This window comes from Gobius niger (assembly GCF_951799975.1).
Source record: "Gobius niger genome assembly, chromosome: 4".
In the NCBI taxonomy this organism is placed as follows: domain Eukaryota; kingdom Metazoa; phylum Chordata; class Actinopteri; order Gobiiformes; family Gobiidae; genus Gobius; species Gobius niger.
In genome coordinates this window covers 31,005,326-31,033,231 of record NC_136855.1, presented here as the reverse complement: position 1 = coordinate 31,033,231, position 27,906 = coordinate 31,005,326, and the positions used below count along the sequence as shown (strand labels likewise).

Here is a 27,906-nt window from a genome sequence, read left to right as displayed (position 1 = left end):
GTAGACAAACGGCATACAAAAGTAAATGTGATGTACATACCACTATTTAAAAATCAAGACCTTAAAATGATTTCTTAAAGCAATTGCTCAATGGCTAATTTTACACTCGGAATAAAAAAATACAATCAGTTAAATAATCAATGAATTTCAATAACAAAGTGATTTGATCATGCGATTAGTGTGAACCACGTCTAGTAAAAAAAAAGTGTCCAGTTGTCAAATTCCCCAAGAGCGGTTTGAATTCCAGTGTAAATGCAGAAGTGATCAATAGCTGTGGCACCGTTGTAAACAAGTGAACTCGAAATGCTTCAGCTTAATGCTTTGGGACGACTAAAATAAATTAAAACAGAAGTCCGTTCTCTTGTAAAGCTTCGCTGAAGCGACCGGGCCGTGCTAGTCGCTCTTGTCCATCTCTGTCAATACGCAGTAGCAGGTGTGCTGTGTAAAGTGCGTCAGTGAACCTGAGATGATGAAAGAGAGAAATACCTTAAAACGTACACAGATAAACAGTGGGTTTACACCATAGCAGCACAATATAGGTCAGGTCACTGTGGCTACGTTTTCATCGCTAAAAGGGGTTGATTTTGTTCAAACTGTGCAGCAGCAAAATGTATTCAAAGTTTCCGTGTTTCCAGTTACCATAGATGGATTTCTAGTTTTACAATATTTTCTTAGAAAATACAGTATTTTGCATGACCTATAATGATGGTGGGATGAGACACACTTGGCCATCTACTGGCTTTGAATTGGCCCCTGAGGTGCTGAGATTTGTTCAACTATAATTCATTTGTGTCGTGATTATATGAAATAATTCCTATCACAATTAAAAAGATAATAGGTAACACTTAGTTTTACACTACCCTTGATACATTGTACCAAACTAAATTTAGTATACATGTGTATGTAATGTAATCTGTTCTGTAACAATGTGTAATAACTTAGGGTTAGATACACAATGGACTAATATGTATTTGTAGTTTGTAGGTACATAATGCAAAAAACACATATTTCTATTTCAAATTCTAACCCTTACCTTAAGCCCTAACCCTAAGGGTCTCGTGTCCTATTACATTATGTACTTACAAAGTACTAATACAAGTTATTGCATTGTGCATCTAACCCATAGGTACAAGTTATTGTAGAGCACATTACATTGTACAAAATTTCAAGGTAGTGCAAAATAAAGTGATACCAGATATGGATACACTGGTTTGCAGTTAATAAAATTTGGGCCCCTCTGGACTATTTGTGTCACGCTCAACTATATATTTTCTAGTTCAAATATGGCTAAAACCAAACCAAAATTACGCAGCGTGTACGTAAGTGTTGCGTAATTTGGTTTGGTTTATCTCTGTTGAAACAAAACAAAGACGTATATCTATGCGCAATAGAGGACCTCAGAATATTTTTTTCTTTTTTGTGATATAGAGATTGCAACAACACTCATTTTTGACATAGATTATGCCTTTTTAACTGACCACGCATTAGAACATCGTGTGTGTGAACTACTCACGCAGCAGCTTAGTGATGACAGGGGGCCTCCTGGACTCTGGCAGATACACTCCGAGGAAGTAGACGGGCACTCCTGACAGAGCGATGGCAATGCCAATCAGAGAGTTCAGAGTGTCACTGTACAGCGGCACTGCCACCAGGAACACTGTGCAAAGGCAGAACACTACCGGGTACAGCAACGTCAGCTGGAAAATAGAGAAAGATGCAAATCAATACAATGTAATGGACAAATCAGTGGTGTCAGAAAGCATGCAGACACTTTTGAATTATGATCATTTAATTAGTGAAATACTACAATACTACAAATACTACAATACTACAATACAGAAATACTATTATGATCTTAAAAAACATAAATGAAAACAGAAATGCGGAAGGTTTGATGAGAACATTTCAAAAGCCAACATTTCGTATCGACATAAGTGTTCAGACCCTATACAACAATTGTAGACTCGATAACCATAAAGAATGCCTAATTAAATAGGAGGCGAGACACTGCAGGTGAATAGGGATTTTTTTTTTAAATTTAAAGATATCAATTTGAAACTTCTGCTGTAGATTACTGGCATGAATGTGAAGAATAAATGTATTGCAAGTTTTCTGTCATTTTATGTGTTCATATAAAGATTAGGTGTTTAATGCCTAAAAATGCCCAAAATGATGCATTTTTCCGGTGACGAAAACTGAATAGTGGATTGAGCCAGAGTTAAATTTATGGTTTTATTTTGTTGATATATTAGTTACAAAGACTTTTTCAGAGGGGATTTTGTAGATCTTGTTCAGTTTTAGAATAAACAGTTTTTTAGTGAGAAAATCTGTAAAAATTTAAATTTCACCTTGCTTTTTAACATTCAAAATTAAAAAAAAAATCAGGCTAGGAATTAGATATTAAAAAATCCCTGAGAAAAAATCTTCCAAATATTGTTCAATCCAAAGCTGGAAACTGTGAAGTCTGTAGGAGCATCGAGATGTTGTTGCCCCAATGAGAGAAAAAAGCCTTTTGAGGAAATGGCCCTTGAAATTACGATTTCCCATATAAATCTATGGAGGAACATTCAATCAGTGCAATATTTTAACAGGTTATTGTGAAGATTAGGCATATTTTTTTTTATTTCCAGGTAAAAGTTTATATGTTCAGAGACCAATTTGGCCCAAAACCTGAAAACTGAAAAAAATTGAGTTTCTGTAGTGTCAATGTCTAAAACGGACCTTGAGAGGCCTGGGTCGGTCGGGCTCCTTCTTTCGGAGGTAGATCTGTCCAGCGATAGACAGCCCCATGAAGAACCAGTAACTGAAGCTGTAGTAGTTGATGAGCTGGAAGACGTCCTCCACAGTGAGGTAGATCAGAGACATGATGCACTGAGGAACGCACAAAACAAGGAGATCATCATGAAATACAGTTCGAATACAGAAATACAGTTCAACAGTACCAACAGTGATTATAGCGTTAGCCCACATGAGGTTGGCAGTTTGAAACATGTTTCCTATGAGACAAAATACTGCTCGAGTGACCTTGAGTTACCTTTGGCTATAGTCGTTACTTGACCACCACAGAGTGTAAAAGAGAGAATAAATAATGCAAGATTGTTAAGCAACTGAACAGTTTTGCAAAAGGGAAACACTTTGCTAATATTTCACCAATTCAACAAAGCTAACGGAAGAGCTGTTCTGTATCAAATCCATACTAATTCCAAACTTTCCAAACACATTTACACCATCCAAATGCTGCACAAGGATGAGTAAACTAACCAAGTTTACAAGCACCTAAAAGGCAGGTTTGTGGAAGAAAAATATACACTGCCCCACCGAAAAAGGTTGCCACAAAAGAAAAGCAAAAAAAGATCAGAAGCGCTATTATTTGGATGAACTGGACTTGGTTGCTTTGATTACACATTTGCGGTGGCATTGTTTCAATAAGTTTCTGCAACGTCAAAAGATCAAGATCTTGTATTAATGATGGGAGAGTGTGATCACTGCACAAAGCCTTTTCCAGCACATCCCCACAGATTCTTGATGGGGTTTAGATCTGGACTTTGTGGCCAATCCATGATTAAACGACTCTTCCAAATATATGCCTGTAATATGCCTGTGCCATCAGGGAAGAAGAAAACCATTGATGGAATACGCTGGTCATTCAGGATGTTCAGGTAGTCAGCTGATCTCATTCTTTGGTCACATAGTGTTGCTGAACCTACACTGCAAAAAGTAATCTTGAAATAAGTAAATGTGTCTTTAAAGCAGTACTAAGTAACGTGTTTACCTTAATAAATCCTTTTCGTAGTCCCTGTGGCGGTAATACAAGTGTTTATGGGATGATTGGAGGGTCTTTCATCTCCCCCTGGTGTCTCTGACCAGAAAACCATGTTTGCAACTTGACTGCCACCGGTCCGGAGAAAGCAATACACACTAATGAAATCACGGAGAAGAAGCTAACATGCTAACGGGCAAAGCTAACTGCAGGCTAACGTCACTTTAAACAGTATTTACAGCAAAGTTTGAGTGAAAAAAAATATTTCCATTGTATAATTGGATGCACAGTAACCCTCTCTCCCTACGCCTTTCCTGTCGGCGTAGTATTTACTCTCCAAGACAATTAACAAGTTAAAAAATCGTAACTTGCTACTACACCTGCAGTTGCACTTATGGCCTCTAGGGGGAAGAGTTACTTGGTACTGCTTTAATTCGAATTTGCTTTAATTCTAATTCCCATTGCAAGACATCTGTCCAAAAAAAAAAAAAAAAAAGAAGTCGCCACCGGGTTTAACTAACCGTCGTGATCTGGGGTTGCTGCCGTTGGTCAGGGGTACACTGCAAAAGTTGATCTTGAAATACATTTTGAAATAGATTTTGGGGCAAGATATTTACACTTAAATTAGGATAAAGCAAAAAAAAAAAAAAAATCTAGTTTTTAGTGCTGCGATTTCTTTTATCTTAACTTAAATCTAAATGTCTTGCCCCAAAATCTATTTCAAGATTATTTTTTGCAGTGTACCGCTGACAGACAGCAGCAAATCCCAGGTCATGACGGCTAGATAAACCTGGTGGTGACTTCTTTTTTTTTTTTTGGGCCGGGCACAAAAAGTGTGTGTGTGAGTGAGTGAGTGAGTGAGTGAGTGAGTGAGTGAGTGAGTGAGTGAGTGAGTGAGTGAGTGAGTGAGTAGGAGACTGTGCCTCTTGAAAATGGTGTTGGTACATACATTAAAGATAAGAGCAGGGACGGGAGTGAACCTCTGTATGTGGATCATGGACAGAGCGTCGGGGAGGTGTCCTTCACGAGAGCCCACGAAGAACAACCTACACATGACAAACCAAATACTTTACGACATAGACCTCGAACATTTCACAAAAGATTTATCAACGTGTCAGTTCTACCTGGATGCAGCTATAATTGAAGCGTTGAGGCCTCCGTAGCAGGACAGCGCCACGGCTATGGGGATGATCCAGCTCATGACTCCCAGCGTGTGATCTGCAAACGTCTAAAAGGCAAACAGGAGCAAGTTACTACGCTCTTTTTCAAATCTCAGCTACATTGTTGTTAGCCTACTCACCACTGCCACTGCGTCGCTGGCGAGTATTGCACTTATGTCCAGAACAGCATAGTAAGCAATGTTAGTGAGGATGTAGATAATGGTCACAATGGGCATGGAAATGGCAATGGACAGAGGTAAGTTTCTGCAAGAAAAACACAGCAGAGGAGAAGAGAGAGGATTAGATAAAACAAGCTCAAGACATTGCATGTGATATTTTTCAGGCTAGGTTTTGCGTGGGCTGCCTCAGGTGGGCAAATGTAAACACAACACTTGTTTTTGCTCTTATTTTAACTCAAAGACCTTTTCTTTATATACAATAGACCATTTCTCCCAAATATTGTTCACAAATCTGTGTCTACAAAAACATTTCAGAGTGTCCTTTTATTGTAGACAGCCTAAAGCAGACCTGTGCAACATGCATGCGCTATAATCAGCATCTTGACATGCCACACTTGTGAGCCGGGATGGATTCTCTTGACAAAGAAATGCTCACTCAGATTTGTGTGAAGAGAAATGGATCTATATAGAAAACGTTCTACGTCTTTGAGTTCACCCCATGAAAAATGAAAGCAAAAACCAAAGTGTTGTGTTTCAATTTTTGTTGAATGTATTGTAGACTAGGTTTAGTACTGATTTAACTTATTCAATGCAACTTGAAACCTGGTACAGTTCTTTAACACATGTTTTTGGGATTTCGCTGTTGAGTGCCAACAAACCAGACCGTTTTTCATGATATTTATAGCACCAGAGCGTATTCTGTGTTATAGCTATGGACACATGCTATGACTCATTTGAAAGCTGAGAATCTAAGCTCTCCGAAGGTGAAAACAGTTTAATCCTATGTGCCTCGGTTCCTGAGAAATCTAAGATAAATGGAGCAAAGTTTGATCAAAGTCACTGATTTATTTTCTAGATTCTGATAACGGCGGTTTTATGCAACACTCTCCTTTCTGATTAACTCCTCTCTCCAACCCTCTCCTCCTCTGTTCTCTCTGAACGGACACTAACGTTATGGGAATAGGCAAATGTCTAAATATATTTGTTTCAAGTAAATTTTCAATGACACCATAGTTGACACGTCTTGAAACACTGCTTGTTATCAATCACTAATCACCATGTGTGCATTTAAAACAGCCTGGTTCTCAGATTGAAGACTTTTACCCGGATGTTTCTCAGCCGTAGTTGGACCGATTTTGACCAAATAAAAAATCTGAGAAACGTTAAAATCCCAACTGTTTCGATCTTTCCATGGGAAGCGGCGCTGCTTTGTCAAACGTGCTCCACAGAGCGAGAGAGAAGTGTCAGGTTTACAGCTGTTTGCTATGCAACACAATAATATAAATATATAAATATAATGTCCAGATCCTGACTCTTCACAAGTTTTTGATCGTCATTTATTTATTTATTTATGTGTTAATTTTACATTTTGCATTTTGAGAAGTATTGTTTTAGGCTACCATTTCACCAACAACCATATGTTTGCAGCCTCTAGTATGGCAAAGGGGACCTCAACAGCCCCTGGGGGAAGATATGTTCCAACCTGCTGTCAATATGTAGGCCAGTGTTTCTCAAATGGTGGTTCGGGAGAAAAAAAGTGGGTCACATTTACAAAGGCTCATTGACAAAAATAACTGTTAAGACAAACTGATTAAAAAAAGGGGGAAAAATAATATAGTTCTTCTTGGGAAGAGTTCATATATCAATAGTCGTACCTATAGCGCTTTTTGGGTGGTATGGAGCTTGCATGATATCAGTGACACTCAAATATTTTACTGATATCCCCGGGACATGTTTATGAATCATTCAAAACCCATTGCGTTGACATAACATGAGACTACAACGTAAATTATCATTAGGTAGCACGCACAGTAAAGACAGGAATTTCACAAATACTTTCACCTACATCAACCAATAACTCCATTCATAACTAAAATGTTACCCCCCATTATACAGTTTTAATGATCTCAGTTACCTTTCCGGGTTTTTAATCTCCTCAGTGACAAAGTTGAGCGTGTCCCAGCCCGAGTAGGAGAAAAGTGCAGAGTAAAGTGCGAGTGCGATGTCCCCGGGATCAGTGGAAGAGCCCTTGAAGGACGACTCGAGATTTGCTGTGTTACCTAAAGAAAGACAAGCTCTTAATCATTTTTAATTTTAAATCAATATGGTATTTAACCGTCTTACCTTGGCACAGCTTGACTATTCCAGTAACTATAATGACTATAAGCGCGGCCACCTTGGCATAAGTGAAAATATCCTGGACTCTTGTTCCCCACTTTACATAGGCCGAGTTGATGAATGTGAGTAAACCTGAGGGGAAGAAGAGCGGTATTTTGGAAAATAAAACAAAGAAATACAAATAAAACATATAATTGAATAAACAAAGCCATAGGAGGCCATCAAGGTAAAACATTATGACCATAAAAACTGAGGGGATAAATAATGTGTTATTTGTGTAGGTTGTGTAGATTATTTAACTTTTTAGGTATCACTGGACTGGTTGCTTATTTCTAGCTAAACCATATACAAATAAAGTAAGAAAATTGCATTACATAAATATTTCAACTGACAGATAATTTAGTAAGAGAAAAAAAATCTAAACTAGTCAAAGTGGATTAATGGGCGATTCTGAATGCAAGTTTTTTTTTTTTTTTTTTTTTGATAGGGTCAATCAGCATGAAAGGGGGTGATGAGCAGGGAGAGACATTCAGCAACCTGTCAGCTGGAACTCGAACCCACGACACACACAGGACATATGTGTTCATATGTGCAGCAGCCAGTGGTTGTCAACCTCACAACGGCTGCAAGATGAGTTCAGGGGGCAGATCATATTGGAAGCATATTTTCTCTGTAGTTTGAATGGAGAATGGGCGCTTTGGGGGTCGTGAACAACAGTGGATCTTTGGTGCTGGTTCTGGTTCCTTCAGAATGGAACTATAACCTTTGTTATTCATATCAGCCATTGAAGGTCATAATGCTACGCCTCAGGGTCAGTACTTACAAATACACGCTGCAGCTATCAGCCTGGACGCGACATACGGAGGCTCACAGGTGGGGAAGAGCGGCTGAACCAGGTAGTTTGCAAACGTTATGGCTATCACCGCCTGGCTGGTGGGTTCTATGATCAGTAAAGATGTCCACAGTCTAATAAACGCTATGAAGCCACCAAAAGATTCTAGTATATACGCATATGAGGCCCCGGACTTGGTGATGGTGGTGCCCAGTTCTGCATAACACAGTGCTCCAAACACTGAGAAAATCCCACCAATGGCCCATATGACCAGTGAGAGTCCAAAGGAGGCGCTGTAGATCAACACCCCCTTGGGTGACACGAAGATGCCCGAGCCGATCATGTTTCCAACTATGAGGCTGATTCCGTTGATGAGTGAGATCTCCTTCTTCAGCTGCATGCTCTCTTTTGGGGGGGCCCTCTCACAGCTGTTACTGTGGGCCATGCTGTCGGGCAGCACTTTGGCTTCTTCACAGCTGTCCATGCTGCTGCAGTGGAGTCAGGGCTAATACACAAGTGCTCAGTATGGCCCCCTAGACGTGTCAGGCCACGTCTGGAACTACCTGGAAGATAAGATTTAAAAAGAGATGTTATGAGTGAACGGTATAGGGTAGAAAAAGGCATTAAGGGACTAAAATAAGAACAGTTAGGAAAATGTGAAGTTTATGAACAACATCAGTCATTTTATTATCACTCAGCTATCGTTATTTGTTGATAAAACTGACTGGGATTGGACACATTTATTAATATCACCAAAACATTAGAATTGCTAAGCCAACTTTGGCATCAGAGCAGTCACAAAAGAATGACTGAGGCACGCCTGTCTGAGAGGAAAATTAAAAATCCTTCATTACAACATGGATAAGCCAACATGTTTCGACAATCAACACTGAGATTATTGTCAAGGCATAATGAATTAACAAACACAAGGTAGAATACTATAATAAATATAGATTTACATCCATCCTTGTACAAACACCACACCTGGTGTTTGTTAATTCATTATACCCTGACAAAGACCTCTCTAAGTGTCAAAACACGTATGGCTTATCCATGCTGCAACAAAGGACATTCCTTTATGACTGCTCTTATGACACAGGTGGATTTTATTAGCGAATAAAACATTTTGCTGATTCTACTAAAAATGAAACAGTGTTTAGAACTAAAATGAAAATTAATAACAAGGCTTTTTCTCACTTGAGTAAAGGATATCCGTCGACTTAGGAGCAAGCAGCAAAAAGTCTCTCAAGAGCAGTGTGAAAAGTCCTCGACTAAGTTAACAACCATATCTGAAAACCTTAAGAACAAAACTGTGTCTGCAGACAGTACTGGTGCAAAACAAGTGTAAACCCAAAACAATTGCCATATAATTTCAGGGTTAACCTGACACACAAAGACTGTTCAAACCTGGCCTATCAACTCAGCCATTCAGCTGTGTCTATAGGGACCCAAGCTACAGGCAGTAGGGCCACTGTTGGCTCGTGCTCATGTCAAATGATCTGGCATCTGTTCAAATAACATGTCAGCTTTTATCTGATAACATAAGTATCTGTCATCTCTAAAAAAAAAAAAAGCTAAGGGAGCATCTGTGAGTTGTCACCGCAGACGCTGACACAAAAGTTTTTATTTTTTCTCATATTTGTCACTGTCATGAAGTACAATATTTACTAATACACTGCTGTTTACTGCAATGTGCAGAGAATTTGTTCCTCTGGCTACAGTTTTTAAAAAGTAGCATGCACAGATATCAACTGCCATAAAGCTCAAAAACTGTTTGATGAAATGCATGCAGTAATCCCAATACAATTAAACTGATGTACAGACTTCCAATGCCCGCCCTCCAGGGATTACAAAAATAGCTGGAGGCCATGATAAATAAATAGTGTTTTATATACAAACAAAATTCTGCCTGTCAAGTGAACGCCCTTATCTAAGATCAGCTGTTTTTTGTCAGTGTTGATTGACCAGCTCCTCTTTTTATTTCACCCGTTTACGATGTGGGCTCAGTTCCGGCACCAGAGTCTGAAGTTAATTCATAAAACTACCGGCCAAGTCAGTTTAATGTTTGATTTCAAGATATGGAACGACACTGGAATAAAAGAAATGAGCCTAAAGAGCGTCCCGTGTCAGCGTCTTTTGGTGAGAGTAAAGCTGGAGCCAAACGCAACGCACCACTTCCGCTTTCCTTCAAAATAAAACGAAGACGTTTCCAATCACGTCGTTATATTCGCAGAAATGTAAAGTGAAAATACAATAAAACGGCATTTAAAGTATGGATTTCGTTTAAATGCAAACAAGAAAGAAAGAGGAAGTTTGTTGTGTTGCATATCCAATGCTAGAACAATGAGTGGACGCAACAAACTTACGCTGCAGTTAGCCCCACTTTACTAATTATTTGACCATGCTGTTCGCAACATTTTCCCATGTGGTTGTAGCATTTTACAGAGCTAAAAACATCCACATTGTCCAACTTTTATATATACTGTAACTACAACATCCGCTTGCCATAGCTTCTCGCCGCCAGCTTTCCGCGGCTTCCCTTTGACATAAACAGGCTTCGCTTTTGTTCTAAATCCAGGTGTCTATCCGTTGATCCGCTAAATTGCTGCAATTGTTTCCTGTCCCGGTGCCACGAGGTCGTCATCCCCCGGTCTCACCTGTGTCCGTTTCCCCTCTGGCCGCCGTTGTTGGGACGCAGCCAGCAGCAGCAGCACGGTGTCTTTTAAAGTGCATCTGCGCCCCGTGAACAACTGGCTGCTGCCTCTTCAGTGCTGAGGAGACGTCACGTGGTCGCGTCATACAACTAACCCCACATGAAGCCCCTTTCTGCCTTCCTATGTGATGTGATGTCATCCACGTACAAGAACGGGACATTTCCCTGCTAACTGAGCTTTGATGCGCTTTTTCCATATTCAATGCGTTTATAAATTCAGGGAGACACTGAAGAGAGGGAGAGAGAGAAAAAAATATTTCAAAATAAGATATCAATTAGAAACTTTTGTTGTGGATTGCAGTCAGAAATACAAGGGGAGTAAATGTGTTGCAAGCTCTTTCATCCAATGTTTTTCTTCTAAACTTAAAAGTGACCAAAATTGACTATGTTGTGGCTAAAAAGAAATGTAGCCTAAGAACGGATCAAGTTGTTAGTTTAATTGACATATTAGATACAAAGATTGTATTTTTTTTTTTGTTCTGAGGGGACTAATAAAGGTTTTTACTAATAGAAAAAAAAAAAAGCAAAAATTCAAATTTCAGAAAATAAAAGGCTGTCCTTTAAGTGTTTGTATTTAGCCAATACCAAAGCAATGCACTCTATGTCCTATATCTATGAGCTTCGTACATTACATGGCAGTAGTAGTCTTTTAATTGTCCTTAATTTGACCCATATCGTTGAGTACCACTGGGCCAACCTATCTGGAAAAGCATAGGGTAATTGAAGGGCAGCGAGCGCCCACGTACACATCATGGTCATCCTTGAGGTTATGGGGGAAATCGGAGAACAAAAAAAGTCAAATCAATCCTGACCTTCAGTTTGTGAAGTACAAGTGTAAAGGTAAAACCACTCAATCACTATGCCACATTAGAGTTGACGTATCTTATAAATTAAAGTTTTTACAAAGGGTCATTAGGTCTGCATTTTCTGTAGGTGTGGACTGGTTCAGACATGAAGCTGTTTTTGGGCCGACTTCCAATACATCCTGGTTTGATTCACGAAAACAATGTTTGAAGTGAAACATGTGCTTAACAGTTAGTAGTGGCACAGCTATGGAAGCAGCCTTCTATTCAGTCTATGTGACATCTATGACAAAGTATGTCCATATCACTGACTGTCCTCACACGTCACTGGAGGTGTGTGAAGAACAGTCTCATAATTAGAGCAGAGCTGCCAAGTGCATGGGCCTCTCGGCTCACTGGCCGCCTGTTAACACTATGTGCCTTAACGGTAGTGAAATACCATAACTGGTGCTATGGGTCAAAAAACATGCTCTATATCAGTGGTTCTCAAAGTGGAGGTCAGGACCTCTGAGGGGGTCGCAAGGCTCCGAGCTGAGTTACCCAAGGCCAATTTACAATGTAAAAACATAATGACATATCAACACTGCATTTTGTGAACTTAGGCAAAATAACAAATTGTTTGCATGGTAATTTAGGGCTGAAAACTTTGTGAACCCCTGTTCTATATGACACATTTAATAATGTTATTGTTATGTTTTAAATGTATAGAAAATAAAGCTAATTTATATAGTTTAATTCTGAACAAAAGAGGTAACCAATCTCTAAAACAAACAGCTGTAAGGCAAAGAAAGTACTTGCACTGTGTGAACGAAGCAAATACAAAATGCAGTCATGTGAAAAGTCTGCAAGTACACATCGGCTTCCTCCTATTCATCCTACTCAAGCAGAAAATACAGAATTATGTAGTTACTGAGAGTTGCCGTCCTTCATGGGGTCAGTGTGTACCAATTACATTAGGCAATATAACGATAAAATGCCTAGACACATAAGTGATATTAGAGTCATTCAATGTAACAAATTAGCCCGTTTTGTTCTATTAGCATCTTGATTAAGACCTTCTCATTACATTGTAGTGAGGAATGTCTCCGTCTGCTGATATTTAATCTTAAAGACCTGTTTAAATGAATGTAACACTGCAAGTAGTAGCTGAAGTCATGAAAAAGTTGTTTGTAAACAGTAAAGCCCCTAGAGAGGAAGCAGGCAGAGATAAGGAGGGTCCACACAGAACACAAAAACAGGCTCAAACCTACTTAGGATTTAGAAAACATATACACAAAACTAAAACAGCTCCATTTATTAATACTCTATATACACATACTTCTAGAAGCATAAAAAAGAACATGTATTTACAAAACAGTACAAACAAAAGTGCAAATATCACAGTCTCTAACACTCACTTATGTTGGGAGGAAATGTAGCTCGTTTTACAACACCCAAAACCATCAGTTACAAAACACAGTCAGATTTTCATGCTCATAAGCTGGAATTTCACAATATTACAGGTTTACTGCTTATAAGACTTGCTAGATAATACAGCCTTAATCTCCTTACTTACTATCAGCATTTAGACCTCTAAAGTGCGACTATACTGGCTAGACAACAAGTAGAAAAAGCTTATCAAAAGTAGAAAACTTCTATTACTTATCGACAATGTTTCCCTGACAAATCTAGGCTTAGCCAAATGATCAAAACTTCCAGTAAATATATATATATATATACTTTTGTACATTTACAGATACAGAAAAAACTTACATACATTTGCGGGCTCCAGGCCTGCACACAGTTCCTGAGAGAGTCTTTTCTCCACTATCCAAGTGAAGTCCAATTATTATTAAGACATCAGTAACAACGTGACTACAGTGATTCCAGCACATCTCCAGTGAACTGCTTTCTCTTACATGACAGTGAGTACCAAGTCGTTTTGTGATCGACGACAGCCGAGTTTCTTTCGATCACTCAGAAATACCTTCTCTTATTTTGTGGACTGTTTTGAGTCTAGTCCCTCTAGCTCTTTTCCTGGGTTTGCAGCATGTGTTGCCTGGTTGACCCGGTGCTGCTGCTGCCCAGGGCGGAGCCACCAGCCTGTTTCCTCATCCAGTCCAGCAGGTAGAACCGCAGCATCAGGAAGAAACCTGCAAACACAGAGGCACTCAATGATCTTTTCACATTTAACATACTGTTTAACCGTCTGGTCACATGCCAATGTCACAACCCTCAAACCCATCCAGTACAAACGCACCATAAAAACTCTGGACCGCAAACCACTCTCATGTCATCACTGTCCACTATTACAAAAGCATCATTTACTCAGTTGGGAAAACATGGTCAAATACTCTCATCTCTGCCTCATCTATAAAAAAAATACATGGTTTGTCATCACCTCCACTCAGACAGTTCATTCACACCGGATCAACAGAACTCAGGAGAACCAGAGCAGCAGCGAGAGGCGACTGCCTCATCCCTCTGAGAAAAAGCCTCTTTGGTCAAACCACCTTTTTTGTCCAAGCTGCCCATGGATGGAACCTCACCCCCACAACAATTAGAAATATCAATATATATAACTCATCTCAGAGCTGTCAGCACTGACAGGATCATCTCTCGCTGCCCCCTGCTGGCCTCTTGTCCTCGTCTGTTGTCTCTGTCTCTGTAATTGTTGAGTTTGTAGTAGTCTTGTTGTAATGTCTGTCATGATTGGTATGCGATATTGAGAGTGTTGTTTTCTGTTGTATTTTTAAATATTTTATTGTATTGCATTTTAATGTGTATAATTGTACTTTTACTCCCTTCAGGAGGACACACAACAACTGTCCAGGGACTACAGATGAAAAATAGCCCTTAGGCTAATTCTGGCATATTTGCATGTATAATGTATATTAATATGCACTGTCGCTATAATAAATAAATAAATAAATGTATTCTTCTCATATTGATTGATCTTCATTTTAAATTCAATTTTAATTTGTCATAATAAAATAAAATTAATGTAGCTGATTCATGACCTTAGGCATATTTTTATACAAACCTAAGCTCAAACAAAAACAAATGCTTTCTTCCAGTTTCATTCTTAATTCATGCCCTTATAGCCTCATAGTTTAAATGTTTTTATAACTTATTTGTATCTCAATTCTGTGTTATATCTTTTATGTTGCACGACTGTGAACCTGCTCTCAAATAATGGCAATAAAAAATTCAGATTCTGATTCAACACAAAACTCCAAAACTAGCTGCTGTTTTTGCCAAAGAGATGGCTGAACCAACCGATTTTAAAGCCCTAGGATGATTATTGAGAAAGTAGAGATTGCCTTTTTTCCATTAAATTTCGATCGATTGACCGGCCCCAGCACAAATAATACTGCACTGGTTGATTGCACCTAATACATACATTGGACTCTACAACACTCTCATCTTCGTATGGTTCTACTACCCAACCATTGCGCCGCGTAGGAAGTGCAGCATGTTCCTCGAGTCGCACCTTGAAAGGAGTTGAGGATGCAGGAGACGAAAAGCACAACGTCGGTGAGCGGCCCGAAGTCCAGGAAGGTGAGACCCCACGTGGTTCCAAAGAGGCAGCTCAGACCCCAGATACTGAGGAAGGCCACGCGGTTCTGCCTCCACTCGTCTCTGTTGCGGATCTCTCTGTAGACCAGGAAGAGCATCACCAGCCCCGAGGTCACCAGGATGGCCAACAGCGTCATGTTGGTGACGTAATGTGCCAGCAAAGCCTGTTTGTTATTCTGCATCCAACACCTACACAACAAGAACAAGAAATCTTTAAATAACAAACACACTGATTAATTCTTCCAGTTTTTTTTTTATCCAGGAAGAAAATCCATTCATTGCCCCATATTAAGAAAGATACTGTAGAGCCTTTTTATTAGCTTGAGTGTGACATTTTAAGAATAAAAACAAGCCTATATTATTATTTTAGACATTTTCAGTATCACACTAATGACTAAGAAATAAATAGAAGGGTATTTCATGCAGCCACTGTACAAGACTCATGTGCTTACATTTTGAACGGATTTGGATCGTCGCTTTGATGAATCTCTTTCAGGCCGTAAATATCTGGTATAAATGCCAAAACAATGACTGGAACTGCAGGAGCACCTTAACATACAAAAAAGAACAAACAATTAAAACGTTTTTCTCCCCCCTTCTTACTAGATTTTACACTTTTTTCTTATGTTACTCCACCACATTTCTGCTTTGTTCATGTCACATCAGTCTCTAGAAACTCACCAAAGCCAGCCAGGTTCCAAATCCATGGCTTCGGGGTGGGACTGAAAACCATTTGGACCAGCCAGAAAGTATGGAAGACCTCGATTCCCATCCATGTTAAGGAGCTGAGCAGGGCGTAGTGCAGGGCTGCTCCCACCCAGCCGCACACGCCCTCCCACACATTGGCCAAAACCCCGGTGAGGAAGAAGAGCAGGTTTAAAAGGGCCAGGGACACAGCCAGGCCCAGGTGAATCGGGATGGACTGCTCTTTTGGGCGACGGCTATGGACGGAAATGGAGGACAGTTGGTGTCATGTGAACAGAAATCTAAAAAAAAACTATATATATATATTACAATAATTAAGTGTCTATATACCTCTTTTTGCATAGATAAACGATGAGGGCAATGCAGCTGATCAGAGAAACAGCACAGCCCAGGGATGTAATAGCAGTCAAGGCCAGCAGATGGCGCACTGGTTTAGGTTCTAGTTGCTGTTGAGGAAGAAGCATGGGGTTGAAATACCATATATTTGAGGACATTATGTTGAATTTAACCTCTTAGCCCCCGCCTTTTCCCAAGAGCTTTTTGACTGGAGAGTTCAGAGCCTATAGGCCAGGGGCGTCCAACCTTTTTCCACCGACATGACATGTATAAGGCATGGATGGCCACAGATCAGTGGTCAATGCATTCAAACATTCAACTGTATGTATTTAACAGAGGTTTAAACCATTCCCCACACTTGTATTTAAGCTTGGAACCATAATGCCAGCTCAGTCTCACAATAAATGTTAATTTTTTGAGGTTTTAATTGCGTGTCATAACTAAAATTGCAGGAAAATTACCATCTCTGGCGATGTGTAGCAATAAAACAAGAAGCCTGGTTTGGTCTGAGGGCCGCAGTTGGCCCTCGGGCCGCACTCTGAACACCCCTGCTTTAGGCCTATACGCCTCATTTGAAAGCTAAGACTGCATTGTCACTTTTGCTGTATTTTTGTCATGTTTTTGTTGCATTTTTGCATCCTTTTTTGTTGTTTTTACTGTTGCTTTTTTACCATGTTTTTGTTTGTGTTGTATTTTTTAGGAACTGCTTAATTGCGTTTTTGTAACCGAGTTAAGAGGTTAATAACAACTCTTTATACATTTTAAAAGCAGGGTACGTAAGACTTTTTCTTGGAAAATATTTGATAAACATGACTTAATTGTGTCCAAGAAGAAAGAATAAACACCAGCACACTAACTTCTAACGTCTATGGCTAAAATCAACTTGTAAATGGACGTAAACACACTCTCCTACTTCCATAGTCCCAGCACCAAGTTCAGTTGTTCCTTTTTTCAAACCACAAAGAGCAAACTATTAAAAATGTGCAGTTAGTTCTAAATGTCTCACCACCAGGACAGTGAAGTAGGTCAGATGATTACAGTGGCATTCAGTCTGTGTTTCTCCTTTGACTTGTGTCTCACAGCCTTCCACCAACCAGTTCACCTTCAGGGGGTCTATGGAAGATAGAAGAAAACAAAAGTTTCAGTATTCTGGACAGAAATCAAGCAAATGACACATTAATGAGCATTAAGCTACCTCTTCTGGTATCCCATGAAACACATTTTCTTGAATGAGTTTTCTGAAAGAGGACACATTTATTTTACAGTAAGCTGCATGAAAAAGGCAACCAGGTTTTCTATTCTAACTTAAAACTACATGTTAACATTTCAGATGTTACTGTTTTGTTATCGAAAAGAACCAGTGCATTTGTTTAAACACAGAATTGTCTGCGTCTGCAATGCCTGAGGTTAACAATGTTTTCTGTTTTTGTGGTAGACGCAGCTGTCACACAAAGGAACACCATCAGATTACAAAAACATCTGCACTAAAACCACAGAGGCATGGATCTAAGAGTCGTCGAGTATGTCATATGTTTTGAAATCGTCTTGCCGCTCGCACTTACAGGTATAACACCGTGGTGGAAGCCTATTTTGATCGGCTCGGGCAGATCCTTGATGATCTCGTTGTCGATGGTGATGCTGACCACATCACCGAGGATTTTGGCATCAGTTTGGGCCTCCTGAAACACAAAGACAGATCGTATTAAAATGATATTCAGTGTAAAAGTTTGACCACAAAAAAACGTAGAAGGTGAGGGTGTCTGTACCTGGAACAGGGAGTTGTTTCTGAAGTAGGTGCAGACGACTTCATTGTTAGATTTCACAGCTTTTGTCAGAGCGAAGGGTAGGTGGATAGAAGGGACGACCTCTGGTTCAACACCTTGAGGCGGCTGGAAAAATAAGAATTGGTTTAAAGATTGTGTTTTTGAAAAGGGAAATAAGTAAAACTGTCATGTATTATTTATGACGGTGGTGCTTCTTCTTGTGGATTTGGGGGGAAAAGTATTTTGAATGTAGTGTGTAGTGTTCCTCCTTGTGAACGTGATAGTCCATCGGCTTTGCTGTGAATACTACAGAGGTAATGAGTAGAAAGGCAGATTGGCACTTGTGTCTATTTTAAGGAGAAAATGCTGGTTTGTAAAAGCCATTCTCTACTTGTCAGCAAAAGGCTGGGATCAGGAGTCTTTGATGTGGTTAACCTCACACCTATTTTCTCATCTAAACACTGACAATCCTTACTTTAAAACCCTTTAGTTACAATAAATATGGTTCACTACAGTAATCTCTGGCTGACATTTACCGCTTGGTTTTATTAGAACATTCAGTGACATTCTGAGCATAAGGCTGTTATATTGTTTCACTTGTGTGTTCCTATAATCTTACAGTCAATGTCACATTGTAGCCCTCGACATCGTCCTTCAGTTTCAGCGCAGTGCTCTCAGCACAAGGATTCTCTTCTGTTTGGAGCTTTGTCGCCTTTCCCTCTGGCCTAGATTTAAACACAACAGTCAAGTTACTGTTACAACTTTCACAGAAACCTTCACTAAACACATAGGTATTTCTGCACACCCAAAACCCAAACATAACTTCCTGTGTGCAGTTTAGCATCTTTTTCACATCTATGTGATTACAGTAATGTGGTCTGAGGTCTCTGCAATCACGGCAGAAAGTGCAGTCATTTTCAGGCCTTTTTTAATTACTTATATTTTATTATATAGCAGTCTTGTGTTAAAATCTGCCATCTACTGTAAAAACATTCTATACTGATAAAAAAAAATAATAATAATAATAATAACTACAACTATAAACAGCAGACCCATTACATTCTTTTCAATAGCTGTATAGTTTTGAAACATTCATAAAAGTCTAGATCTGTGGTCATAATTCAATTAATTGCCCCTGATACAGAAAGGCTATCTATCTAGGCTACAGCCTATCTAAAATAAATCGTTACTCACATGTTGAGATGGCGTGATCCCTGACTGGCATTGTTACAAAAAGTCTCTCCTACAAATATAAGAGAATTAACAATTATTTATTCATCACCCACTGTGTGTTTGTATGTATGATATGAATTTGTCCACTCACGGCAGTTGATGAAACTTCCGTTAAATTCATAGGATGTCCACGTTTTTTTGCTTATCAAATCAGTTCGCATATACCCCTCGAAAATGCCATAGTCTGCCTCCACGCTGTTGGCGCCATGGGACAGGTGAGTGCAACATTTGTCCTTGAGAGGAGTAGGCGAGCACAGGGGAAGGATCTCTCCACCAATCTGTTGGATAAAACAAGAATGCAGTGAACACATTTGTGGGTCTTTTCTACTCAAACATTGATTTTTAAGAAATAATAAGAAATATGCAATTATTGACACCAAGGGAAAGGGAAAACATGTGAAATCCTATAAACTTTCAATTCATCATATCAAATCAAAATATAATTATATTCAATCTAAATCATAATTCATAAAATGTTCGACAGTGTGAAATTGCATGTCAAATAACAAATTGCAAAGACTGTGAGCTAAATATTGTTCTAAAGTATTACATTTGAACAAACTCCTGATCATGTTCGTTAAACTCAAATGTTTTTTGATGGACTTGTTTCACTGACAAGCTTTGAAACTCCCTGCACTGCCTCTCAAGACCACCAAGGGGCACCACTTTGCGTATCACTGGTCAGGTAGATACTGCCACTCTCTTCACCCCCCCTTCACCTGACCAGCCAGTAAAGCCTACAGGCCAGTAGTGTTTTGATATTCAATCTTATGATCAAAGCTTGAAACAAACCTCTGTGATGAAACATGGTTAACTGATACAGTGTTGAATTAACAGAGACACAGTGAAAAATGTTATTAAGCTGTGATATATATATATCTATATATATATATATCTATTTGGGTCATCGCTTGTCACGATATGTTGACAAAGTTACACTGCTCTCTACCCAAACACAGACACATGCCATTACCACTCCTGCCACCACTCCTTCAAAAGATAGGCAGATAGCTTTAGTCAGCTCTTAGAAATATAATAAAGCTACCTAGTGTACAGACCTTGTGATAAAAACCATGGCTCAAACACTTTTGTGCCATGAATATTTTGTCATATGACCTTTTTGTACCAGTAAAATGCATTATTTAAACCTTTCTTCACACAATACCTTTAACTTGAACTGGTCCAGCAGTGGCTCCCAGTACACACAGAAGGACGTCTGGTCCTCTGCAGGCTTAATATGCTCCAGTGGGATGGTGACCAGCTTTTTGCACTGAGCTGTGATCTGTCCCTCCACAGACAGGGAGCTCTGGTCGGCCGCGACCACGATCCGATCACATCCAGGGCTCAGGTTCACGCTGACGTTCAGAGGGCCTTTCCCATGGCGCCACACGCCGCAGAATTTCAGGTTCCTGTCATCCTCGCCAGACACTGAAAAGCACACATTTTTAATACTTAGCTAAAACAATTTTTTACATCAAAATATAGATGTGGTTTTCAATCTATTCATTTAATATTTGACCTTCAAAGTAGCACCAGTCTAAGATCAAGATCACGTCAAGACTAAAACTAAAATCTGTTTATCTCCCTATCTAGACTAGAACAAAACAAGAAGAAAAACTATAGAATGCAATTCGGAATACTATTTAGAAAATAAAAAATGGCTTTGTGCATGTGCGCTAGAGAAACACACAGAAACATAAATGGAAATGTATATTATTATCATTTTATTTATTTTAAGAGGGGTGGAGGGGCAAAAGTTTACTCTTGCCTAGGGTGCCAAATTGGCTAGGGCCAGCCCTGGCGAAGCGAAACAGTCAACACTGAAACTACTGAAACTACCAAGTACAGATGATGGCTTGAGGTGTGCTTCTGTTTCTCAGTTTAGCTCTGAAGTCGACTCTGGATCCTGTCTAGTTTACTTTCCCACAGCACGAAGTGAAACTGCACCGGTGGCTAATAAACCTGCTCTGTCTGCTATTTGTGTTTGTTTTTTTTCCACCACAGTGTCAGTGTCAAACTATCATTTTGTTAAGTAGACGTTGCACACGCGCCATCACTGTGCCGATATTCAGCTCATAGAAGAAACACCAATCATGCAATTTGACATAATGTAATCATACCTGTGGTGACCATGGCGACAGTGAGGACAGCCCAGAGCGTCCGAGTCAGTCTTTGCTCCATTAGAGACAACTGCAAAAGACAAAACGTGGATTTAAGTTATGAAAGTAAAGCATATTTGTGTCTTCATGGCGTATTATATTCTGTAGTGAATAATAGTGTGGGCCACTGATCAACTGCTTATTACAAAGCATTACAGAAATAACAATCGGTTACTTATTGGTCCAAAACAATGCAAGGTTTGGTTAATCTCAATTTCAGGATTCATCAAGCAATTCTCAAATTTTGGATGGGGAGATACACTGTACCATAAGACTACAGACCACACAATTAACCATAAAGTGCAAATAATTCACTGAGTACTCCTTTTTTGGAAAAATTAAAAGAGGAATGTGACGCCTTTAATACCCTCCTGGTGGCACTTTCTTGAGGTATGGTTCCCAGATAATCTCGTATAATGAGCAATGGGCCTCTCGGACATAACACTCATGCCCCTCACATTACGAATATAAGAGGAAATTGTTTATTGTAACTCCCTCCAGGACCCACAGAACCTTAGACCTCTATTTTTTATACATTTTAGACAAATGTTTGCAAAGAAGTGCATGCTGGGAGTTGTCAGGTGACTCCGTCTTGCCCCTCGTCGTCAGCGCAGTTTGGAAATCTTCTAGTTTCCACTGAAAGGATTTACAACGTTTGGCCTTTTTGGGACTTCTATTCTCACTCCACACCTCTCGAACTCCGTGGTGAGTTTTACCATTTCATCTTCAATCTACAGTGGGATCATTTGGTTGGTTTTGTGAAGCTTATTTGCGTGATGCAGTCGCGAGAGGAACTTCATTAACGGAACGCACATTTTAAGATTGTTAAGTAATTTTACAAAGGTTCCATCAAGTTGTAAAGGACAAGATTAAAGTGTTGAGTGCTATGAGGGGTTAACTTGAATTCGGCAGAAACAACATGCAGCTATTGTCCTCGATTCGTAGCTTATACTGTTTTAGTTCAAGCCAAGGGCTCATTGTTTTGCTCATCACCTCGACTATAGCATTGAATAGAGGGCCGGTCTTGACCCAAAAGTCCCGGGCTGATTTTTTCTGCCAGTCCAGCCCTGGATCTACTTCACGCACGTGAGGAGTTAGTAGGATAGTTATTTAAGTTTCTTCATGAAAACAAAACAAAATTCTTATGAAGAAATTTGGAAAGTGTAATTAGATGCTTCTGTTGACTACTATTATTTATATTATTATTATTATTATTACTACTATTTCTTGCATAACAAATTCCACGTTGGTAAATCATGGTAAATCATGTTAAGTATCATTAGTATCATAGGCCGAATCATAATTTTACAAATAAAAAGAGGAAGAAAGGAGGCCAGTCAATAAGAATAATAATAACAATAATAAACAAATGAATTATTTTATATTTTATAAAATAAAACATTAAGGAGCTCTGGAATAAGGCTCCCCCACCTGCATCATGTACTACCCTATGGGTTTTTAACTGCACCACATACCACAACGTTTTTAATGCACCACACAAGGACAGAGATGCAGGTGGGGGTGGGCAGAATTTAATATTGTAGTTTCCTGTTTGTTCTCTCCCTTTTCTTCCTCCAAATCTAAATGGTTTATATAATTTCAATCTTGAATGTTTACCCTTCCTCATGTTCATTACCCCATTCAGTTTACCTTTACCTCTATTATTATTGTTTCCTTACTATTATTTGTTACTATCATCATTTTTCATGTTCCACGATTTGTTTCCCATGATTTACTATTTGCTTTCATCTTTTTTGTTGTGTTTTCTCTCTTATTCATATCTCACACCTACTCAGCACACACACCACACATCCACGCCATTTAGAACCCAAGAACGAAGAATCAAATATGTACCCTACCCTTATGTGTCTTTCCTTTGTCTATGTGCTATTTGTAAGCTTTGTTTTATGTCAATAAAAAAAAAAAAAAAAGATGCTTCTGTTGATTGATAAAGATAACATAACTTCGAACAGCATACAGATTGCTTGTTATTTTTGTTCCTAAACGATCCTAATCTTAACCCAACCCTAACCTAACCCTAATCTTAACCTAACAACCCTACCCTAATCTAACCCTAATCCTAACGAGTTTCAACTAAACCTAACAATAACTGTAAAACATAAATCATTAACAAATAATAACAAATAGAGGCTCACAGATAGTTATGAAATGAAATGAAAATGTACAAAACACTACAGAAAAACATAGAAGGTTTTCAAAAAAAATACACCATTTTCATGTCATTTTTGCTCTATTTGAGTCTGTGTTTACTAGAAAACAATTAATCGATTACAAAACGAGTTGTCGACTATTTCAATAATCGATTAGTTGTTTCAGCCCTAATAAATATCTTCCCAAAAAAACATTTGCAGTGTAATCTTCCAGACGATACTGCCCAGTGCCCACCCATACATCCAAATAAACATTCAGCGGGAATTCCAGACACCTCCTATAACGTCCTAGAACGTCTATCCAGGGAAAGCACGAGATTAACACAGAGTTTTCATTATGACACTATTCTTATTGAGACGCCTCTATTGTTATCTCTGGCCCTCTTATCAACAAATACAAGCGAGTTCAACGTCTGAATACACACACAGGCCTTATCACTGGAAACATTCTTCCCCTTCAACTGCTATATACCCGAGCTCACTTCACTATTTTGCCGTGCTGGGCTTGTTGAAAACGCAAAATGAAACCAAAATATTGTTGGATGAAGATTATATTTCAGTTTTCATAATTATTGCACAGAAAACAAAAAAATCAAAGGGTAAAGTGCAGAGTAAGAGTTAAGTCTTTAGTTCAAAAAACAGTCACATCTAAACATTTGACAGTTGACCCTGAGAGCCTATTGTCCTGGCGCTTTAGATAAGGGGCATGAAAGAAACAAATTACGACTGCATAAATCTACTGTACAGCATCTGTGACAAAGAGTGATGTAGGTGAAACGGCTGTGGTTTTCCCTATCGACGTACAGCAGACAGGAACTGACAAAACCTCAGACTGTGCACGAAAGTTACACAAGAAACAAGGACAGCGCTGACAAAGTGTGGAGAGTTGGGGCGCTATTTTTAACCCCTGCTAGTCTAGTCTAGGGCACTTGACACTCCAAATGCACTTAAGACATCACTGGCACACATGAGCAACAAATGTACCAGATATGTGGGAGATAGGGCTGGGCGAACAAAAGTTGAAACGTGATCTGATTCCTGAGATGATATTGTGATGCGGGGCTTCGATAATACAGTGAAACACTTCCCCATTCACATCTTAGTTACGCTCTGAGTGAGTGACAGGCAGGAGACTCTAAACCAGGGGTCCCCAAGGTGATCAGCTCAAGGTCCGCAAAATTTTCTTTTGTAACTTTCGACATATGCCCAGGGTCCGGTCCACTGTTCTTGAAAATGTTAAAACATGAGCTTAGGATGTTTATTTAAATCGAAGTGCTGATCAATGAATCAATAATTTTGCCATTTTATTTCAATGTTATTCAAACTGTTCATTTTTAATTCAGCCTTAGAAATGAAGTATATTGAGAGGATGAAAAGGCTTTGGGGTCTGGACTAAAGGAGGTTCGGATCTGGACCCAGGTCCACCAGTTGGAGACCCCTGCTCTAAACAATCATGCTGTGGCGTGAACTTTCTCAAGCCAATGGCGTTTGTCACCTCTTGAAGGCAATATAAAAAGACGCACATTTTCATGAGATTGTGATATCAGCTCTAACAAACTGTAACATGCCCAATGGCCTTTGCTATTGGGCAGAGCAAAGGCCACACCACCTTTGCTCTGCCCAATCCCGTCAGATCTTGGAAGCTAAGCAGGAAAGGGCCTGGTCGGTACTTGGATGGGAGACCGTTTACCTAGTGTGTGAGTGTGTGGTGGTGGTCGGAGGGGCCGATGGCACAGACTGGTTGCCTCGCTTCTGTCAGTCTACCCCAGGGCAGCTGTGGCTACAACAGTAGCTTACCACCACTGAGTATGGTGGATGAATAATGACAACAACAGTGTAGCACTTTGAGAAACTTAGTAATACAAGTGAAAGGCATTATTATTATTATGTTTTTTTTTTCTTTTTGAATTGTTTTGATTTTAAAATTACAAACGCAAGACGGTTGCTAGAGGAGAAGAAGTCCGGGAAGCTCGAAGCCACCAGGGAGCAAATAGAACAGCATGCTAAAAGGCAGTACAGTGACCCGCTGAGAAACGTCCCTCTAGGAACACCAGGGTACGTGCCACGGCCTGGGCTGCCAACAGTCGAGTTCAACATAATGCCCCCTAAGCTCAGCGAAGTCAGGCAAGTTGTGACCAAGGCGAGGTCATCATCAGCACCAGGCCCCAATGGAGTTCCCTACAAGCTCTATAAAAACTGCCCCAAGGTACTAGAGCTACTGTGGTACCTAATGAGAACAGCTTGGAAAAAGCAAATCATTCCATCAGAATGGCAAAGAGCTGTAGCAGTCTTCATTCCTAAAGAGGAAAACTCTAAAGACATCGGCCAATTCAGAAACATCGCCCTGCTGAATGTAGAAGGGAAAATCTTCTTCTCTGTACTGGCAAGAAGGATGACCGAATTCCTGCTAAAGAATGGCTACATCGATACCAACTGCCAGAAAGCAGGCGTTCCAGGGTTCCCAGGGTGCATCGAGCACTCGTCAATGATCTGGAACCAAATCCAGAGAGCCAAGAGGGAGAAGACCGACCTGCACATCGTCTGGCTCGATCTCGCAAACGCGTATGGATCAGTTCCACATCAGCTGATCAGCTACGCTCTGGACTTCTTCCACGTGCCCCTCTGCATCAGGAACTTGGTAGCACTGTACTTCAGTGATCTGCAGATGTGTCTCGCCCTCCAGGACTTCACTACTGGGTGGCAACAACTACAGGTGGGAATTGCCATGGGGTGTGCTATTTCACCAATCCTGTTTGTTGCTGCCTTTGAGATCATTCTCATAGGGGCAAGGCAGATGGTGGGAGGGATCAAACTGCCATCTGGCCAGAGGCTTCCTCCACTGAGAAGCTACATGGACGATGTCACTAGCCTCCTTCAAACAGCAGCATGCACATCTAGGCTGTTAAAAAGGTTTGATGAGTTGATGTCATGGGCCAGGATGAAGGTTAAGCCCGCCAAATCCCGTAGTTTGTCACTCAGAAGGGGAGCCATAAACAACAGCACCACCTTTGTTGCCGGGGGAGAGACAATCCCTCTTCTGTCCGGACAACCTATCAGGAGTTTGGGGAGGGAGTATTCTGCAGAACTCTCTGACAAACAGATGGGGAGGACCGTCATGAAACAGCTTTCGGACGGCCTGGCAAGGATCGACCAAAGCCAGCTCCCCGGGAAATACAAGGTTTGGTGCTACCAATTCACACTCTACAGGAGACTGATGTGGCCCCTGAAGATGTGTGAGATCCCCTCATCCACCGTGAGGAAGATGGATGGAAAAGCCAACACCTTCATCAGAAAGTGGCTGGGGCTACCACGGTGTCTCTCTGATTCTGGCCTCTTTGGGAAGAACGCACTGCAATTGCCACTGCAGTCCCTAAGCGTGGGGTACATGCAAGAGAAGACCAGGTTGGTTCTCGAGCTCAGGGAGTCCACCGACGAGTCAGTAAGGAATGCCAACGCCAAGGTTCCCACTGGCCGAAAGTGGAACGCAGAAGCTGAGGTGGGCCATGCGGTCTGCAGGTTGCAGCATCGAGAGATCGTGGGCAGAGTTCAGGCAGGAAGAGCAGGTCTAGGGTGGGGCGAGGCACCACGGTTTTGGTCCAAGGCTACCCGCAAGGAGAGGAAGGAGATGGTGGTGGCAGAAGTGACGCGGATGGAGGAAGAGCGCTATAAGATCAAGGCCGTCTCGCAGGGCCGGCAAGGAAGATGGACAACTTGGGAGGGAGTTGTCAACCGTAACATCAGTTGGTCTGACCTGTGGAAGATCCCGCAGGCGAGGCTAAGCTTCCTTATCCGTTCAACCTACGACACGCTTCCTCGTAACCTGCACCAATGGTTTGGTAATGAGGAATGCTGCTCACTCTGTAATGCTCCCAATGCAAGCCTTCAACACATCCTGTCAGGCTGCAAGACTGCGCTCTCCCAGGGACGGTACAAATGGCACCATGACCAGGTCCTCAGGAAGCTCGCTGAGGTGCTGGAAATGTGCAGACAGGGTAGCAAACGGCTACCACCAGCAAAGAACCACACCAACTTTGTCAGGGAAGGGGATGGGCAAAATTACACCAGGCCAAGGGAGAGACTGCGGCCTTTTGCCCCCAACCTGGAGTGGAACATGAGGGTTGACCTTAATAAGCAGCTCCAGTTCCCCACCGAGATCACCATCACATCTCTCCGCCCTGACATTGTGGTTTGGTCTTCGAAAGCAAAAGTGGTGCACCTCATCGAACTCACAGTTCCATCAGAGGGGGAGATCGAGGCTGCCTACGAGCGCAAGAAGGCCAAGTATTCCGAGCTGGCTGCAGAGTGCCGGGAGGCTGGCTGGAAGGCCGCCATCTACCCTGTTGAAGTTGGCTGCCGAGGCTTTGTGGGGCTGTCAATGACACGGCTCTTGAGGGATGCAGGAGTCACGGGTGGAAA

General features: G+C 40.6%; 3 protein-coding genes across 3 annotated transcripts in view; 1 reads left to right on the top strand and 2 right to left on the bottom strand.

Moving 5' to 3' along the window:
• phospho2 (phosphatase, orphan 2) overlaps positions 1 to 27,906 on the top strand; it is a 234,655-nt gene that overhangs the window by 184,246 nt on the left and 22,503 nt on the right. The gene's annotated exons all lie outside the window — the stretch shown is intronic.
• On the bottom strand, positions 203 to 10,824 carry slc7a6 (solute carrier family 7 member 6). Its single transcript, XM_079554619.1, has 10 exons — positions 10,707 to 10,824; positions 8,041 to 8,612; positions 7,224 to 7,349; positions 7,015 to 7,159; positions 5,061 to 5,184; positions 4,885 to 4,988; positions 4,710 to 4,806; positions 2,722 to 2,871; positions 1,514 to 1,697; positions 203 to 461 (listed from the first exon to the last, which is right to left on the bottom strand). The coding sequence occupies exons 2-10, from the start codon at positions 8,531 to 8,533 to the stop codon at positions 394 to 396; spliced, it is 1,491 nt and encodes a 496-aa protein (XP_079410745.1). The 5' UTR covers positions 8,534 to 8,612; positions 10,707 to 10,824; the 3' UTR covers positions 203 to 393.
• Positions 12,932 to 21,392, bottom strand: adgrg1 (adhesion G protein-coupled receptor G1). Its single transcript, XM_079555415.1, has 14 exons — positions 21,281 to 21,392; positions 20,326 to 20,588; positions 19,252 to 19,438; positions 19,122 to 19,170; positions 18,547 to 18,652; positions 17,931 to 18,053; positions 17,727 to 17,843; positions 17,360 to 17,402; positions 17,171 to 17,277; positions 16,159 to 16,274; positions 15,805 to 16,064; positions 15,576 to 15,672; positions 15,038 to 15,312; positions 12,932 to 13,697 (listed from the first exon to the last, which is right to left on the bottom strand). The coding sequence occupies exons 1-14, from the start codon at positions 21,339 to 21,341 to the stop codon at positions 13,570 to 13,572; spliced, it is 1,932 nt and encodes a 643-aa protein (XP_079411541.1). The 5' UTR covers positions 21,342 to 21,392; the 3' UTR covers positions 12,932 to 13,569.

Coding starts and splice junctions, on each gene's coding strand:
- slc7a6 (XM_079554619.1), bottom strand. CDS start 8,533: ATGGACAGCTGTGAAGAAGCCAAAGTGCTGCCCGACAGCATGGCCCAC. Junction 7,160..7,223: donor AATAGTCAAGCTGTGCCAAG/GTAAGACGGTTA, acceptor GTCTTTCTTTAG/GTAACACAGCAAATCTCGAG. Junction 4,807..4,884: donor TCAATTATAGCTGCATCCAG/GTAGAACTGACA, acceptor TGTCATGTGTAG/GTTGTTCTTCGTGGGCTCTC.
- adgrg1 (XM_079555415.1), bottom strand. CDS start 21,341: ATGGAGCAAAGACTGACTCGGACGCTCTGGGCTGTCCTCACTGTCGCC. Junction 18,653..19,121: donor GGATCACGCCATCTCAACAT/GTGAGTAACGAT, acceptor GTTTAAATCTAG/GCCAGAGGGAAAGGCGACAA. Junction 17,403..17,726: donor TCCACCACGGTGTTATACCT/GTAAGTGCGAGC, acceptor GTCCTCTTTCAG/AAAACTCATTCAAGAAAATG.